At 40.5% G+C, this 18819-nt stretch overlaps 1 protein-coding gene across 1 annotated transcript in view; it reads left to right on the forward strand.

Moving 5' to 3' along the window:
- The window catches only part of col13a1 (collagen, type XIII, alpha 1), a 230775-nt gene that overhangs the window by 106389 nt on the left and 105567 nt on the right, over positions 1-18819 (forward strand). Inside the window, exons 5-8 of the mRNA XM_060854140.1 lie at positions 58-84; positions 773-808; positions 8470-8496; positions 15663-15713. Coding sequence (XP_060710123.1) covers positions 58-84; positions 773-808; positions 8470-8496; positions 15663-15713 — 141 coding nt within the window. The remainder of the gene's footprint in view (positions 1-57; positions 85-772; positions 809-8469; positions 8497-15662; positions 15714-18819) is intronic.

Genomic DNA, 18819 nt, shown 5'->3' on the forward strand with positions numbered 1-18819 from the left:
GATGTATGTACTGTGTTAATTTCTTTCCTCCTTGCTACTGATTTTTGTTCTTTACAGGGACCTCCAGGAAGAGATGGCTTTCCGGTAATTAGCTTTTAACTGCACCACTCTCTTCTGTCTTGTTCTAAAGCTGTGTTTGCATTTTCCTTCTTTGTTTTAACATTCCTTCTGTGTTCTCGGCTGCTTTGTGTATTGTTGCCTCTCATTAAATTGCAATCCAATTCTACTTGGTCTCATTAATTAATTCATAGACTCCATTCTCACTTTGACCAGTAGAAGAAAACAAAAGACTTTCCTGAGGATGACCAATCTCAAGGATTGATCTTCCAGATGTTTGAACATTAATATCAGCCACCCTTCTTCGTTCTAATCCAACTATTTTGCCAACACTGCTCTGCAAAAGTATTAACTTTGCTCTCGCTACATTTGTTTCTAGGCTTTGGGTAGAAACTTACTTAACTGGTGGTGTGGTCTCATCAAACAGTCATCATATTTCCAGCTCTATGTTTTGGGCTAAGGGCTTTTTTCTCCTTGAGAGTTAACTCTTGGCCTCGCAGTCTGGTAGTTTGGTGTGTAAAGCATTAAATCCCAGCATCTAATGGGAAGCCTTCATGCTCTTTGTAAGCGAACAATAAATCCTGGAATGCTTGCTCTGTGACTCGGGGACAAATGACTTGGCTGGATGTCCGAGTGTGCAGGTGACCATCTTTTTTTTGGGTGAAATCGCAAAAAAACTCTTCCTTTGCAGTTCTGACTGTACATTGGTTATTAGGGAAACAAAGGATCCATGGGCCTACCAGGGAGAAGGGTGAGTTTTACTTTTGCATCTAATTTTAGCCTTGTTGTTACATAATCATGATGCTTTGCGTAGCTACTGAGGCACATGAGGTGCTGATTTCAGCTGTTCATTCTATGAACTGTCAAAGAAAATAATTTTGAAGCTGCAATATCCTCCTTTCTGGGCATATCGCAACTAAAATTCAGTTGTGATATTTTATCTGCATTAGCAAACACAGAGTTAGTGTGTGTGTGTGTGTATAACCTTTGCAAAATAAATGGCACCATTTTTAGAAGTGTCATGTTCTCCCTGAAGAATCATTGTGTAAACATTTATAAAAGGTCAGAACAACAACTGGTTTACAGAGATGGATGACTTTTGGTAAAGTGACATTGTGCAGCATTTTGAAAGAAAAAAGTTTAATTTCAAATGCCAGGATAATGCAGCCTTAAACCATTTATTTGACAGTGCAGCACTTAACTGCACTTTTTTACAGAACATTTTGCACATTTTTTCTGGCTCCAGCTTGCAACTTGTCAACAGAGTTCGGGCTACAAGCTGAAATGTGTGCATTTTAAGACCAGTGTCATGTTGCCTTCGAGTGAGGTTTTTATGTGGATGAAGTTACTGTGAAATTTGTGAGGTTTTCTTGCGGTGACGATAGAAGTTCTGATTTGTGATTTATCCAAGGACCTGCTGCCAATCCTGCATTGCAACTGCTGCCTCTAAAGTGTTTGTCAGTAAATGGGCTGTTTGGTGAACAGTTCTCCCCTCTATACAGAAGCTTTAGCAAATCAGCTAGAACTGCAGCCAATCCAGAAGTTAATGTATAAAATTCATTTTTATGGAGCTTTTACAGTTTAATGTTTGTAAACATAAAATCTTTGGAATATCTGATCAGAGTGTCACCAAAAAAAACCGTGTAACTAATTTTTATACGTACATAAAACAAAAGTTTTAAAATAATTTCCAATATTCCTTTTTTAAATTCAGTGGGTAAAATACATGTATAAAGCATGTTGTTTTATCCATTACTTTAACTAACATGACAGGAACATCAAGGAGTGATGGGTAGGATCCCTGTATGTAATATTGTGGATATTGTCACTGATCTAACACTGAACAGCCTCTTTAGAATTTTGATTTGTTGCTATGGAAATGCTAACCTGATTGCCATGCATTTGGTCTGATTTGTTTTAATATTGAATGTATTTAAGCAAATATGCTAGGAATACTTCAGTTCATAAGCACATTTATCGCAGAGCTAGAATTGAAAAAAATAAATAAACCCACTCCAACTCCCTGTTACTTTCAAAGGAAATGAGGTCCAACTGTGTGTGTGGGCTGAAGGGCTATTAATTGTTATTACTGTAACTCATTAAATGGGGAAATTCCAGAGGGAATCAGCTCAGTTTTTAAGGTGAGTCTGCCATTGTTGTTCCTTAGGTGACACAGGAGAGGGCAGGTGTTTGCAATAGACGGTGAGCGTTTTGTGATATTTAACTATCTCTGGCACCATCACTATTGAAAGTTTCGGAGGTGCTACTTGTCTTGAATCTTGGAGTCAGTGCAAGGCAGAGCCTCTTGCCCCCAGGGGCACACGCTCTCTTTCCCTTCCCTCCTTTTAAGAAAAGTCTGTAAACTGGATTCAGGTTTTATTGAGTGGACCTCAGGAGGGCAAGACTCAAAAAATCCCATAAATTTCCGCATTGGCTACTACACATAATAGGGGAGGCAACAGCCTAGTGGTGTTATCACTAGATGTTAAACCAGACACTCGGGTAATGTTCTGATGATCGGGGTTCAAATCCCGCCCCGGAAGAATTCAGTAAAATTCTGGAATTGAGAATCCTATGGTGACCAGGAATCAATTGTCAGGGAAAACCCAATGTTGGAGCACATTACTACAGATGCTGGAATCTGAACTGAAAACAGCATATGCTAGAGATCACAGCAGGTCAGACAGTATCCATGAGGAGACATCTAGACTCAAAACATTAGCTTGCTCAGTCTCCATGGAAGGTGTCTGACCCACTGTGATCTCCAGCATTTATTGTTTTCAGTTGGACAAACCCATCTGGTTCACTCATATGTTTTAGGAAAGGAAATTGCCATCCTTACTTCATCTGGTCTACATGTGACTCCAGACCCACAGCATTGTGGGTGACTCTTAACTGCCCTCTGGGTAATTAGGGATGAGCAATAAATGCTAGCCCAGTCAGCGACACTCTCATCCTGTGAATGAATGAAAACAAAAACATAATCTAGCAAAGATCTTCATCTATTGAACTACTCTAAGTAATAAATTGTCAAATGACCCCTCCAAACTCCCAATTCAAAAGCACAGCTACATTACAGCTCTGAAAACACACAAGCTTCAAGTGTATACTTTCAGATATTTAAACAGTTAAAGAGCAAGACCAATCATTCATGCAGATAGAAAAAAAACTGCCCAAGTAAATTACTTAAGATTATGGAATAGGATATGATCTTGGATTGACCTTTTGAGGTTCTATTATATACAGCACTCAAAGTTAATTGACTTTTAACACAATTGAATATCTGACAAGATGTACAACAAGCAGTTAATTGTGTGCAAACCACTTAATAATCTACTCTAACATTTGTAGCTAATTACCATGAGATTTCATTTGTGTACATTGTCACTTAGTTCACCAGTTTGTGCTATAACCGAAGCTCGGCACATTGATCAAATTCCCTGCTGTCCATGGGTTAGATTGTGAGGATACATGAGAGATGGTCAGGCCTGTTACATGACAACATTGGCCTGATCGATTGATCGATCGATCACTGCACCACAAACTGCTCCCCAAAATGATCCACTGATCTCTGCGGTCTGCCTTTTAATGATGGAATCCAATTTGATGTTTAGTATAAAATATGAACAGGAAATGCAGTTCCAGCAGCCTCTACCAAGAGAGAGAAAGTGAGAGAGAGGAAAAGTCTTAGCTTCTCAGATCGACAATTTCTCATTTTAAATTTATATTCCAATGAAAAGTCATTGATCTGAAAAGTGAACTCTGTTATTGTCTCCACAGATACTAGTCAATCTAGTGAGTATTTCTAGAATCTTCAGGTTGTTTATAAAATTTCTGATTTCCAGCATTTGCTACATTGGTAGAGAAATAGAGTCATAGAGGTCTACAGCTCAAAAGTCCTTCAGCCTGTCGAGGGTGTACAAGCCCCTAGCTATTCTAATTAATACCAAATTAATTTGCCACGTGAGTCCAACATTATCAAAGTTGAAGCTATATCTTTTAATGCTCTTCAATTTATAATGTGATAAATGTGCTTTTAAAAGCATGAGTAATGTCGCATTTGTCTGACACTCGTTGTATTTAACTTGCTGGTATATGATTAATAGTATTAGCATGAAAATACAAAGCTGTAAACAAGTTTAATTCCCTAAGACTTTCTAGCCCTATATTCAACAGAAATGATTAATGGTGTGTAACTCCCCTAATCTTATTAATAACAACTTTTATTGATAAAACACCTTTAACAAGGTAAAATTCCCGAGGCACTTAAGAGCACTGGTACAAAGCAAGACAGTGGCATAGAGGTAATGTCACTGAGTGAGTAATCGTGCAGTCCATTGGTTCAAATCACAGGTTGTGAAATTTGGATTCAGTTAAAAGCTGGTATAATGCTCTTTTGTAAAGTAAATCTACGGTGTATACACGGCATGTGACACCAGACCACCAACATTGTGGTCACTATTAACTGCCCTCTGAAATGTCCAAAGTTAAAAATCACAAAACACCAGATTATAGTCCAACAGGTTTATTTGAAGCACTAGCTTTTGGAGCGACACTCCTTCATCAGGTGGTTGTGGAGAATAAGATGTTAAGACACAGAATTTATAGCAAAAGTTTACAGTGTGATGTAGCTGAAATTATATATTGAAAAAGACCTGCATTGTTTATTAAGTCTCTCATCTTTTAGAATGACCATGTTGGTTTCAGTTCATTTATATGTAAATCCCAGAACCTTTTTTAAAAGTTGCATTCTCAAGTGAACTTTAACAATTGGTGTCATGTCGGCCCAGCTAATGTATTGAAGGTGTGAGCTCCCTGTGTGAGGCTGTCTGTGCCACAATGGTCAGACTGATTCTAATCTAAAAAATGGACTTACAGAATCTTACATGGATTCATGCAGTTTTTGAGTAAAGTGGAAACTAATTCTGTAAACAATGAAGGAGCAGTGCTTTGAAAGTAAGTGCCACCAAATAAACCTGTTGGTCTATAACCTGGTGTGCGATTTTTAACTTTGCACACCCCAGTCTAATACTGGCATCTCCAAATCTCTGAAGTGTCCTGAAGAATTCCTGAAGAAGGGCTTATGCCCGAAACGTCGAGTCTCCTGCTCCTTGGATGCTGCCTGACCTGCTGCACTTTTCCAGCAACACATTTTGAGCTCTGATCTCCAGCATCTGCAGACCTCACTGTCTCCCCAGTGACACGTTCAGCCCATGAGCAAATTTTAGAAAGCAATATAAGTAAGAAGGTATTTGGTTAGCAAGAGGTAGGTTTTAGGGATAATCTTCATAACTCTCTATTAGAGAAATTTCAGATGGGGATTCTATATAACAGAAGGCACAACTACCAGCAGCAACTACAATCAGCAGAAGAGGACCTGAGTTTGAGTCCAAATTCAAACCTTTGTGTGTATAGACTGAAACTGGATTCAAAGACCATCTGAGTAGATTGACATTTTGGATGAAGAGGATCACTGGAGGTTCATGGTCGGAATGTTGTGCTCTGTTAGTTGGGCTGATAGAAGCTGAAGTAATGTGGGGATGCTCCGGTTAGACCTAGGCCAAAGGGGCAGCATGGTGGCTCAGTGGTTAGCACTGCTGCCTCACAGTACCACGGTCCCAGGTTTGATTCCAATCTCGGGTGACTGTCTATCTGTGTGGAGTTTGCACATTCTCACCGTGTCTGCATGGGTTTCCTCTGGGTGATCCGGTTCCCTCCCACAATCCAAAGATGTGCAGGTCAGGTGAGTTGGCCATGCTAAGCTGCCCGTAGTGTTAGGTGCATTAGTCAGAGGGAAAGGGATCTGGGTGGGTTACTCTTCGGAGGGTCGATGTGGACTTGTTCCACACTGTAGGGAATCTAATCTAAAAACAAGCCAAGACTGGGAGAATCTGCAGCTGAGCTGAAAAGCTGAACATGCAGCGATCAAGTGAGGCTCTGCTACCAGCTTCCATAGTGAAATAAGTTGCTGATACTTGATCAGATTCACACACACCAAGTGTGATCACTTCAGCTGGAGATGCTATGAATTCAGCAGCAAGTGATTCCAATAGGAATGTGAAATTTTAAAATCACAGGTTAATGACAAATGAAGAAACCCATATGATTGGTCTCTCTAGACCGTGACGTCCCAAATTATTTCCAACTATGACCCCATTTTGAGGCTTGCTCATTGTCATGAGCACTCAAGTGAGAAATGAGAGAATGGGTTCTGGGAGCTGAGAGAGTGGGGCCTGGAGGCTGAGGGAGTGGGCCTTAGAGTGGTCAGAGCTCCACAGCGACCAATACAGCCTCAGTGTGACCAACCTTAGGCCCCAATCCCAATTTGCACTGAGAACATTCTACCAAACCTACCTCTCCCTCACTTCTATAGTCACTCATTCTTAAACAATTCCATGGTTTTTCCATCTTCGTTATTCATTCCACAAGACAGTTCCAAATAATCGCAGCTGTCAGGGTAAAGAGAAAGACCCAAAGACTATTGTGGTTTACACCCAGTGTTGAGACAATAAAGGAATCTAAATACCTTTTCTTATTCATCTGTGGGATGTGGTAGTTACTGGTTGGGCCAGCATTTAATGCCTATCCCTAGTTGCCTTTGAGAACTTGCCTTCTTGAACTGCTTCAGAACATCTCCTGCAGGTAGACCCACAATGCAGTTAGGGAGGGAGTTCCTGTCTTTGGCCTAATGAAACTTATGGAATGGCGATATAATTCCAAACAGGATGGTGAATGACTTGGCTCTGCTGCTGCTGAGTATCAATGATGGGCTTTGGTGAATGTGCCAATCAAGCGTTACTTTGCCCTGGATGGTGCCAAGCTTCTTGAGTGTTGGAGTTGCACCCACCCAGCAAGTGAGGAGTAATTCCTTCACACTCCAGACTTGTGTCTCAGAGATGGTGGACAGGCTTTAGGGAATCAGGAAGTGATTCACTCAACACAGGATTACTGAGACCTGCCCTTGTAGCAATAGCATTTCTGTCTCTAGGAGAAAGTGAGGACTGCAGATGCTGGAGACATGAGTTGAGAGTGTGGTGCTGGAAAAGCACAGCAGGTCTGGCAGTATCTGAGGACCAGGAAAATCGACATTTTGGACATAAACTGATGAAAGCCTTATGCTGGAAAGGTCGATTCTCCTGCTCCTTGGATGCTGCCTGCCCTACTGTGCTGTTCCAGCACCACACACTCTATTTCTGTTGCTAGTGCAGTTCTGTTACTTGTCAATGACAAGCTCCATGATGTTGATAGTAGTGGCTTCAGTGGTTGTAATGCCATTGAATACTAAGGGACAATAGTTTCTCTCTTGTGGGAGATGGTCATTGCCTGGCATTTGTGTGGTGTGAATGTTACCAGACACACTCTTCAGCCCAATCCCAGACATTGTTCAGATCTTGCTGCATTTCAAAAAAGCAACTCACCATCACCTTCTCAAAGGCAAATAGGGAATGGGTAGTAGGTGCTAGCCAATCAGTGATGCCCACATCCCACAAAATGAATAAACAACAAAAACATTGGACGTGGATTGTCTCAATATCTAAAGAGTCACGAATAATGCTAAACATTGTGTATTCATCAGCGAACATCCCCACTTCTGACCTTTTGATGGAGGGATTGTCATTGATGAAGCAGCTGAAGATGGTTGGATCGAGGTCACTCCCCTGAGGAACTCCTGCAGAGCTGTCCTGGAGCTGAGATGACTGACCTCCAACAGCCACCTTCCGTTGTGCTCGGTAGATCCTAACCAGCTAAGAGCTTTCCTTCATCCCCTCAGACCCTAGTTTTGCACACAATCCAGAATTGCCCTTGCTGCATGAGTTTGAATTCTGACTTGTTTTCCTGACTATCTCTATATTTCAAAGGCTCTTTATTCGGCAGTTACCTCCAGCTACCTATTGTCCCCTACTTCCTGGAGCCTTTGCAATGACATTCTGTGACAGGTCGCTGCAAGATTCACAAGGGACTGAGAAGGCAGAGTGCAGGTCCCTGCTAAGGCACAGGGACACCGTTTGATACCTGCACTTCAATGACATAACTAAACAATTTCCCTTTGTGAGCAAACATTCTAGCTTGCTATTTCCCAGAATGCCCAATGACTGAACCACATGCTATTCTTGCTTCCAGCTCTGAAGTGCCATGGGATGGTTTCACTGCCTTTGTTAAAGGTGCCATATTAATGCAGGCTGTTTTAGTTTTGTCCAGAATGAATGGTTATGGATGTAGCCTGTTGCTGTGCTGCTTGCTTGAGGTTTGTTGCAGTATGATCTAATGCATAGTCATTGGCTGCAGAGATCTGTTTTCAGGCTGATTTAGACAAGAGCTGATAAGTACACTGTCTTTTATTTGGTCTAACACTAATCCTCTATTTGTGTCTCTCCTTTACTTCTGCATGCTGTGTTTGCTGACCCTGCCCAGGGTCTAAAGGGGGAACCTGGCGAAGAGGTGAGTCATGGACATGAAAGGAAACACCCTTAGTTTATAGTTTGAGCAGAATATTGAGAGGACACCTAAACCCTTCCTTATCTGAGAATTATCTATTCAAATTGAAAGCTCAAACTGCTGATGTGTAAAAAGAAAGTGGGAAATAACCAAGAGAAAAGTTCTGGAATCAATTTCAAATTATATGTTCCTCTGAGCAAGAAATCTTTGTAATTTTTAATCTTTCATAACGCAATGATTGGAAGCTTATTACATTTCGTTCTTTATAATATTTATATTAGATAAACAAACCTGAAAGGAAATAAGTTTCTATTTATGTTGTTTTTTTTTCATGTGGGTTTTCTCCCCAAAAGGGCCCAGTGGATAATAGGAAGCAGCCTCCAGCACAGTCAACTGTTAAACATGATGTGGCCACCAAAGTTATTGCACCGAGTGCTGAATGCTCTTTCACTTTCCCACTCAGTTCCATCTCTTCTATTATTTGTTCTGGATGTGTGGGTGTCACTGGCTGGGCCCAGCTTTATTGCCCATCCCTCATTGCCCTTCAGAAGGTGGGGGTGAGCTGACTTCTTAAACCGCTGCAGTCCATTAGGGAGGGAGTTCCCAAATTTTTCCCCAACCACAACAAAAGAGCAATGATATATTTCCTAGTCAGGATGGATGAGTGGCCTGGAGGGAACATGCAGCTGGTAGTGTTCCCATTTATCTGCTGCCCTCATCCTTCTAGATTTGGAAGGAGTGAAGGAGCTTTAATGATTTGCTGCGGTTGTAGAGACCGTGAATATTTAAGGTATTGGATTCAGTTTTGATCAAGTTGGGGTTGCTTTGTTCTGGTTGGTGTTGGGTTTCTTCGTTGTCATTGTGTGGGGAACAAAGGACCATGTCTGTTCTGAGATGGAGCTGTTTTTGTTGGAAACATGAATTTTATCACCTTACTCCCACACTGAATATACACAAAGTGCCTCTGAGCTTTTGCTGCAATCTGAAAACACTGTCCACACATGTCATTTTCCTCAAATTCTCAGTGTGTTGAAATTAAAGCTGTCCTGAGGTTTTTGTTTTGATGGGAAAGTTATTTGATTAATGGTTTCTGCCATGTGTAAGATTTGCCGAGACCTTCATTTCAGATTTCAGCAACCTGATGAGGCAATAACACTTAAGGCGGCTGTAGCTCATCATTAGAGGGAAGTATGAATAACTGAAAAGCCAATTAATTATCCTCAACGGTCCAGCGACATTCCATGGATAGTACTGTGGATTTTGTCACTGAATGACTGATGGTCTCACTTAAGGAAAGTCTCCTTATTCTGGACTGAAGTCCACATAACCCTACCCTGTTCAGGGGGTATTTTTTTCCCCCTTGTTTATTCATTAGTGAGATAAGGGCATCACTGGCTGGGCCAGCATTTATCAGATCTGAGTCAAGCACATTGCTGTGGGTCTGCAGTCACATATGGACCAGCTCAGATCAGGAAACCAGATTTCCATCCCTCAGGGACATTAGTGAATCAAATTAGGCTAGCTTTTTATTCCAAATCTTTATTGAATTTACCTGTCGTGGTGGGATTTGAACCCGTATCCTCAGAACGTCAGGGGTTGTGGATTGCTAATCTAGTGATATTACCAACATCTTCCCTGTTTTGAGCACAGCACTAACTCTGTACCTGGGTGAATCACCGGCTGACTGCCATGGTTTTCAGTTTAGAAGAAAACAATGGCCTAAAGGTTCATGCTGAGGTAGCTTTACTCTTCACAGGAAAGACTCCTCCAGCAAAGATATTACCCACAGATTATTATCCTGCATTTGGTGGAACTCTGCCGCAGTCTCTTATTAAAGAAACATGAACAAGACAGCTCTTTGGTCTGTCCAGACAGGTGCACCACATTCCTTAGACAGAATTCCTCGGGTGGTGAAGGATGCAGAGAATATGTCCACACTCCATTTATTGGCCACAAATTGCATTTAACTGAATCATGCAACAATCTCTTAAACCCATCTTTCTTTGGCATGTTATAAAAGTTTTAGTTGGGGGGAAAAAGCATGGTAAGTGCACTCCAGAAACATCAACAATAAAGTGGAGCAAAGTTGAACACAAAACTCAGGAGACAATTGCAAATTGTGACTTTCCTTTGATCCTGGAGTCTGCAATGAGCCCTGTTTCGGTGGCACAGTGTTAGACAAGTGAAGATCATCCCAAAGTAAGAGACTGGCCTAATGCCCATTGTCCATGAGATTCCAGAGATCAACAGCAGAGCTTTGGAATGTTGGGCAATTGAATATTCAAATAATAAATATTTTATCTGATGGCTGGGAATGAGAAAATCAATATTTGACCATTCTGCCTGTCTTGACTTGGTAATTGTGTGGAGTAGAGGAAAAAATTGAACCACAACACCATATAGATGAGTCTGATTTTTGAGCAACTTGGAGCATAGTTATCCTCAAAGACTGTGTGTAATGTTTTGTTCTTCCAAGCTTAAGCAAATCTTGGCATGAATCATATTCAAAGTCTGGTCTTGACTTGATTAGAGTGTCAGTTCTGATTAATTTCATGCAATTGGAAGTGTGTTGAGGATAAAGCTACCTCCCTGGCTCAATAGTAATTGAAGTAAGGATGACACACACTTTATCTATAAGCGATGGGGAAGGATTTGGGCCAAACCAGGAGTTTGAAGTAAACCACATTGGCATCAGTTCAAACCTGAATTCTAACATGTTACAGACTTGTTTTTATCTGTGGCTAGTTTGATTTATTCTTGAGCAAATGAAGTGGTGAAGAGCAAATCCCTTCAAGAACCTGGCTTGAAAATGAGCTCATTGTTACATGGAATTGCAGTGCAACCAGAGAGCCTTTCTTTCTGCAGTGTGACGGTCAGAAAGATTGTATGACCAAGAGAATAATGACCTCAAACTCCAAACAGGAGTCCTGATGGTTTTGTGCATAACACACTCAAAACCACATCTTTGAATTATTCCTATCCACTAATCAGTGATTGTTAATGTATTTGCCAAATTGCACATTGTGAACAGTAACTGGTCACACTTCATTGTAAATTCAGGGCCTAACTCATCCTGTTCCTGAAACCCCAGCTATCATAAAACTGGGGAAAAAGCCAGCAGAAGGAGGATGCACATCTCTTTTGCATTTTGCACAATTCCAGAATTATGAAGGGGTTTTTTTTCACGTTAGTATTTTCTGTTACTTCATTTTGTACAATAATGGCTCAGTTTCTCTGATCTCCAGCTACTGCAGATTAATGAAGTTCAAATTTGTAAGGTCCCATATCTCTGAAAAGCTACAGCGTGAAAGAAATGTGTTTTAAAATATCATCAACACCAGTGAGTCTTCACAATGTAACTGAGGTTGTGTTGTTTGTCCCATGTTGAAATTGCAGCAAGATGTTACTGAGGGTTGCTACAGAGAGGTGTGACACCTGGTTCCCCTATCATTAACTCTGGATTGTTCCTGGATCTATGTGATGTCAGTTAGTTTAAGCAACTTTGGGGAAAAAAAGGATGTGGAATCCTTTAAAAGAACTGTCGTGACTGACTGACTGTCAGAGAGACACCTTTAAAACTAGCTGTAATTGAGTGAAAACACATGTCAGCTGAAAGTAGTATTTTTGCTGTGCTTCAGAAATAAAATATTTTGAGTTGATGAATCTTATTCTCAACCTCTGTGAAGCCATCTGAACTCTATATTTGAAATGAATAATTTATTTATTTTTGATGTAGAACTTAACAAACGATAATCAGATTTGAGGAACTTCACCAATCTTGAAATATTCCAGATGCCTAACCCATGATTGGGTTGTTTATATAAATGATGCTACAGTCTGGAAACTGTGACATTGGGTCCTGGTTTGTTCAAGTTAAGCAAAGAGAGGATCATGAGGGTCATGACTGGGCTGTGGAGAATAGGAATGTTTGGATCAGCCACAATCCTATTGAATGGTGGAGCAGATTCGAGGGGCCGAATGGCCAATTCCTATTCCTTATGGCCTTATAGACTGCCTCAGTTTCCAGCTTCATGTTACTGTGTGAAACGATCAGCAGTGCAGACTGGTAACCATGAGTAAATGTTATGTGATAACTTTAGATTCTTGAAGTTATTTAAACTGGGTTTGGTATGAGAAAATTGCAATTATTGTGCAACAAATTCTTAATGGTGGACAATTTTGTTCTGTCACTTGCTTCAAGGGACATTTAGCTGAGGATCGTGCTACAAACAAATGGACTCAGACCCATATTTGCATGTCATTTTGTTCTGATGCTGTAATAAGGTGTGAATCTGGAGTCTGAGCGGGATTTCCTTCTCGAAAGCCCAAATTATTTTCTTCAGTTGGCCCAAGTTTCTGAAAATTCTGAAGAAAGTCAGCAGGTCTGGCAGTATTCTTGGAGAGAGAAACAGTTAATATTTGAAGTGCAGGTACAACTCTTCTTCAGAACTGGTCCAATTCTGTACAAGATGGAATCCGTTTAGCTCAGTTGGCTGGATTGTTGGTTTACAAAGCAGTGTGATGCCAATAGCGTGGGTTCAATTCCCATCACCAGTTCGGGGTTATCATGAAGGGCTCTCCTTCTCAACCTCTCTTCCCTCACCTGGGGTCTGGTGGCCCTCAGGTTAAATCCCCATCAGTCGTTTCTCTCTCTAATGGGAGAGCAACCCCTATGGTCTGGTAAGACGATGGCGACACAACAACAAGAGTCAGCTCTTCAACTACTCCATATGAAACCTTACACCGTGGTAGAAATTTGTGAGATTACAATGAAAACCTCAAAGGATTGCCATTGAGACAGTTCTTGACCAAATTAGGGGAACGTTTAGTATTAACGAGTCATCAGTGCAAAAGAGTTCTCGTGAGCAGAAACTATTTCACTTCTTATTCTAAATAGAACTGCCTAAGGAGGAACAGGTGTCATTTGCAGTTCAACTGCTAACCATTTAAGACAACATTTGTTCACCATCAGCTTCCCAGCTGCCAGAAGTATGAGAAATAAGCCATCACTGAGCAAAGTGTACACACGTTACCGACTTTTATGTTAAAAAGCATCAAATGTTACAGCTTAGGTTGTGTGCTCTGCATTTACACAATAATTCAACATCAGTGCAAAGCCAGATCATTTTGTACCAACTTTTTATGTAAATGCGGTGTTAGTTTAACGCATACGCTTGCAGTTTCAGAATTGTAATTTTGGAATTGAGAGTGAAATTTCCTTTTGAACTGTGTTCCGACTATATCTGTGGGATGGCGAAGAACAGAATTGGCTTTGTTTAACACCCCATCTCCAGTAGTCCTAGAATACAGATGGAGCATTGACGGGTCTTGCGATTCGTACAAGATGCTATGAGTTAAAAATTAATTTCTTGGCCACCTGGTGGTAATAAGGTATAAAACGCTATGATTTCTCCAGATCTAGAAATAAAGTGAAATGTCCAATTCGATTGAATTTCAGACTAAATGGTGAATCATCCATAGAATTTCAGTTCACACAATCATATTTATTTGCTCAATGTGGTTACAAAGTTGGATTAATGCATTTTTAATGATCTTGTGTCTCAAGCCATAACCTAAATCTTAATTTACAAGATCTTCAAATAGTTGAAATGAGAATGTATGGCATTGTGTAACACACTGTAATACACAATAATGAGAAAGTAATACAAGTTGCTAGTTCTGTCTCCTGGTTTATGCTGAGCTAGATTCACTCAGTTTCACAGGAGAGATGACGGAAATACAAATAGAGTCTGAGAGGTACAGCACAGAAACAGACCTTCGGTCCAACCCGTCCATGCCGACCAGATATCCCAACCCAATCTAGTCCCACCTGCCAGCACCTGGCTCATATCCCTCCAAACCCTTCCCATGCATATACCCATCCAAATGCCTCTTAAATGTTGCAATTGTACCAGCCTCCTCCATATCCTCTGGCAGCTCATTCCATACATGTACCACCCTCTGTGTGAAAAAGTTGCCCCGTAGGTCTCTTTTATATCTTTCCCCTCTCACCCCAAACCTATGCCCCTCTAGTTCTGGACTCCCCGACCCCAGGGAAAAGGCTTTGTCGATTTACCCTATCCATGCCCCTCATAATTTTGTAAAGCTCTATAAGGTCACCCCTCAGCCTCCAACACTCCAGGGAAAACAGCCCCAGCCTGTTCAGCCTCTCCCTATAGCTCAAATCCCCCAACCTTGGCAACGTCCTTGTCAATCTTTTCTGAACTCTTTCAAGTTTCACAACATCTTTCCGATAGGAAGGAGACCAGAATTGCAGACAATATTCCAAATGACAACTGGAATCTCTCCGTTGGGAAGGTGAAAGTGACTTTTGGATTTGGGTCTCCAGTTGCTGAACACACCCATGCGAGGATAAGGACATTAAGGATCCATGGTTCTTACTGACTTTCAAAGAGCTAACACAGTCATAGCCAGCTGAATGGCCACCTTCTGTGTTTTAAAATGCTCATTAGTGGGAAAATACAAAGTGAAAATTGGTCATTTGCCACAGCAAGAAGAGAAAGGAGCATAGCAATTGAGGGCCCACTAAAACAGGCTCTTCCATGTTCCTTACTGAGTAATGTAAACCATGTAACAATCGTAAATTACAGGCCAGCAATGTTACAGGGTGGTAGACTTTGTTAGTAAGTGATGTAAGTGACCATAGGGAAGGCAATCAAAAGAAGCAAATATGAATTTTTAAAAGATTGTTAAAACAGCTGTCAAATACATCCTGTTTCTGTAACCAGTTTAAAAAAAAGTACTCTAGCTATATCTATTTTCTGTGAATTATACTGTTGTGTACTCTGAGAGTTGGTTATGGAAGGTAAGGGGTGTGACAAGTTGCCTATTAGAGTCAATGTAACACCTAATACAGATCAGAGGTGCTTGCAACTAAATCCATCATTCAACTGAGATGCTTTTGTCCGCTTTAAAGTTTACCAGCATTGACGTTTTTTCCTCAGTAGAAAGACAAGAAACCAACTCTACTTGGGGCATGTAGTCAAAGTATTCAAAATCTTGGCTAAGAAATGTCACTGATAAATCCAAGCATCAGCTGGTTGTTTATGTCAGGAGTATTGCAAGAGGGGATTCACAATAAGAGATAATCTGTTTGTGTGAGTTGTAATGGGAACTCTTTCTGATGACTGTTTCCCCTTCTACTGCAGGGAGCTCCAGGAGATCCCGGCATCTCAATCATTGGACCCCGTGGCCCTCCTGTGAGTCTTACTGTCTACCATTGATTGTGTTTTCACTGTATGTTCAGGTCTGATGTGATGGGACAGGAAATAATGGAATGTCTACCATAGCAACAGCTAACTGTTGGCAGAAATTTAAACATAGCCAATTCTTCCAAATAGTAAGATTCTCACTGCATGCAGTTGTGATCCAAATTCTTTTCTTTTACTTATTCAATAGCTGTGACATAATTTCTTTGAGTAAAAATTTTACTTTTACTTTCATGGGATGGGGGTGTCACTGGCTGGGTCTGCATTTATTGCCCATCACTACCTGTCCTTGAGAAGATGACAGTGAGCTGATTTCTTGAACTGCTGCAGTCCATGTGCTGTAGGTAAACCAACAATATCATAGAGAGGGAATTCCAGGATTTTTACTCGACAACAGTAAAGGAATGGTGAGATAATTTCAAGTCGGGAGGGTGTATGACTTGGAGGGAGTATTGTTCCCATGTATCTTCTGCCGTTGTCCATCTGGATGGAAGTGGTCATGGGGTTGGAAGGCACTGATGAGTTGTTGCTGTGCCTCGTATAGATGGTAGATACTGCAGCTACTGTTCATTGGTAGAGGGAATGACCATTGAGAGTGGTGGATTGGATGCACATCAAACTGACTGCTTTGTCAAGCTTAACAAGTGTTATTAAAATTACATTCATTCAGGCAACTTGTGAGTGTTTCGTTACACTGCTTGTGATTAATGGACAGGTTTTGGGAGGAAACAGGTGAGTTACTAGGATTCCTAGCCTATGGCCTGTATTTATATGGCTGGCCCAGTTCAGATTTTGATCAATGGGTTTTGGTAACCTATGCAGTATGAAAGATTTCAGTATAATCAAGATGCCTAAAGGTATGACAGAGAAATCAAGATGTAATTAAGTTTAATCGTTTCACATCCTCCTTAATTATTTTTCACCTTGGCTCGATTTAGAGGTCAAAATCCTGGAAACAAACAATGGAGGTCCCAACATGACACAGACTGCAGTGATTCAAGAAGCCAGCTCACCAGCTTCTCAAGGACAGACATTGGTGGGCAATAAATGTTGGCCCAGTCTGTGAAAGACAAGAGCAATGGACAGAGAAGATGTTTCTCGTTTTGGGCGAGGCTAGAACTAATAGCCAAAATTATAACGACAGTCACGAGTAAATCCAGCCGGGAATTTAGGAAAAATGCCTTCACTCAGGAATTGGGAAAGTTGCCATCTCAACAAGTAGTTGAGGCAAATAATCTTAGTACAATTTTAATGACTCCAGGTGAATACGTGAGGGAGAAATGAATCGGACTGTGTATTGATAGGATTAAATGCAGAAGGGTGTGATGAGGTCAGGTGGAGCAGACACCAGCATGGATCAGATGGGCTGAATAACTTGTCCTGTAAATTGTTTGGCTATTCCCCCATCCCTAAAACTGTTAATCTCCTCCATCCTGGCAACCTTTCCTGTTGCTGGAACCTCCACCAGCCCCTACAATCCTCTGAATCTCTGTGAGCCCCTTCATCTCTCCAATTATCTGAGAATTTTGTGCTCTTCCTTTCACCTCCTGCCACCTCTTAGATCATTCAATTGTCAGCAACCATGCCTTCCACTGCCCAGGCTTTAAGCCTCTTTTCCAATCTACCCCTTGGTCTTCCCTTGAGATCTCCATAAATCTGTCAGTTTGACCACTGCCCTAGTGTGGCTATGTCAAATGTTGTTGGTAATTTTCATGAAGTACCTTGGGATGTTTTACAACATTAGTCGCACCATATAAATGTGAGTTATTGATGATGCAGAGAAGGACAGAACATCACTCTTCAATAATTCCTGTTAAATCTCTTTTGATGCAATTTTTAAACATTGGTCCTGTAAATGGTCAGAAAAAGAATGTGTTTTGTGCCATAGATTTCAAATGTTATATTTGTCACGTGAAAAAATCTCTCAATGGAGAATTTTTAATTTGCTACCTTTGCTCTCAAGAAGTATTTTAAAAAATCACAAAAGTGAAAGAATTTTGGAGTTTATTTACTCCCAGTAATTAACTACAGAAAATAAATTGGTTAGAGTATAAAGTTTTCATTGCTGGTTTATCCTCGCCTATACTTATTTTACTAAATTTACTGGACAAAGGAAATTGTAGTTCTCAGGTTTCAGATGTATAACTCGCGCCACATCAAATGAAACCAACATTACTGAAAAGCTGTAAAGAAAAATTGCAGTTATTTCAAGTTAACTTTTGAACTAACCTTTTGAAATTGCAAGTGGTTGACAATCATACTTAATTTCTTTGTGAGAATACGTTGGCCACCTGTCTTGACTGTTGGATGTAAAAACACACATCCTCAAAGTTTCTACCTAATAACATTAGCACAACTATCTTGGTGAATTCTATTGTAAAGGAAGTACCTCAAAACTACACCGTTTGAAATGATTTAGATTTGTTATCCCTCTATTAGATACATATGTATGTTATGTATATATCTTATTCACACACCCATCAACTTTTCCGTTAAAGATGCCTTTGTCCACATTTTCTGTGTAAACATATCACATTGTGTCCTTCTGTCAGCGATGACCCTGTGAAACTATAACCCCTCAGCCCATTACCTCTGAGCAACTACCACATTGCAACACCCACATTGCAACCAAATCTACTTCCCACATTACCACAGAGTTTGTCAAAAGTATTTTCTAAAAATGGGAGCTGAACTACCCCTGTACACTTTATTTCCATTATAGTCAATCCTTCAATCCCTTAACTTGTGCATCAAATCACAAGAGATACAAGATTGAAAATATACATTGGAGAATAAATATTTGTAATGCATTCTTATATAAAATTTATATAAGTAGGTTAGAGGAGAGATTACAAAATTTGAAGAATTACTTAGCACCATGTAAAAAATCTATTTACAAAAATGGCAAGTGGCGTTCATTTAATTTTTTTTCTTCTTTAAAATGTGTGGATTCTTCAAAGTAATTAAATTTGGATGAATTTGGTTAACTTGATCCTGGATGGAGATGAAAATGTGCAGAATGGGTGTGTGATTGAGAGCACCTCTGTTCGAAGGAAATGATGTGTAAATTGTAAATGCATTACCACCTTGCCGTAAG

Source organism: Hemiscyllium ocellatum, chromosome 43 (genome assembly GCF_020745735.1).
Source record: "Hemiscyllium ocellatum isolate sHemOce1 chromosome 43, sHemOce1.pat.X.cur, whole genome shotgun sequence".
Classification (NCBI taxonomy): Eukaryota; Metazoa; Chordata; class Chondrichthyes; order Orectolobiformes; family Hemiscylliidae; genus Hemiscyllium; species Hemiscyllium ocellatum.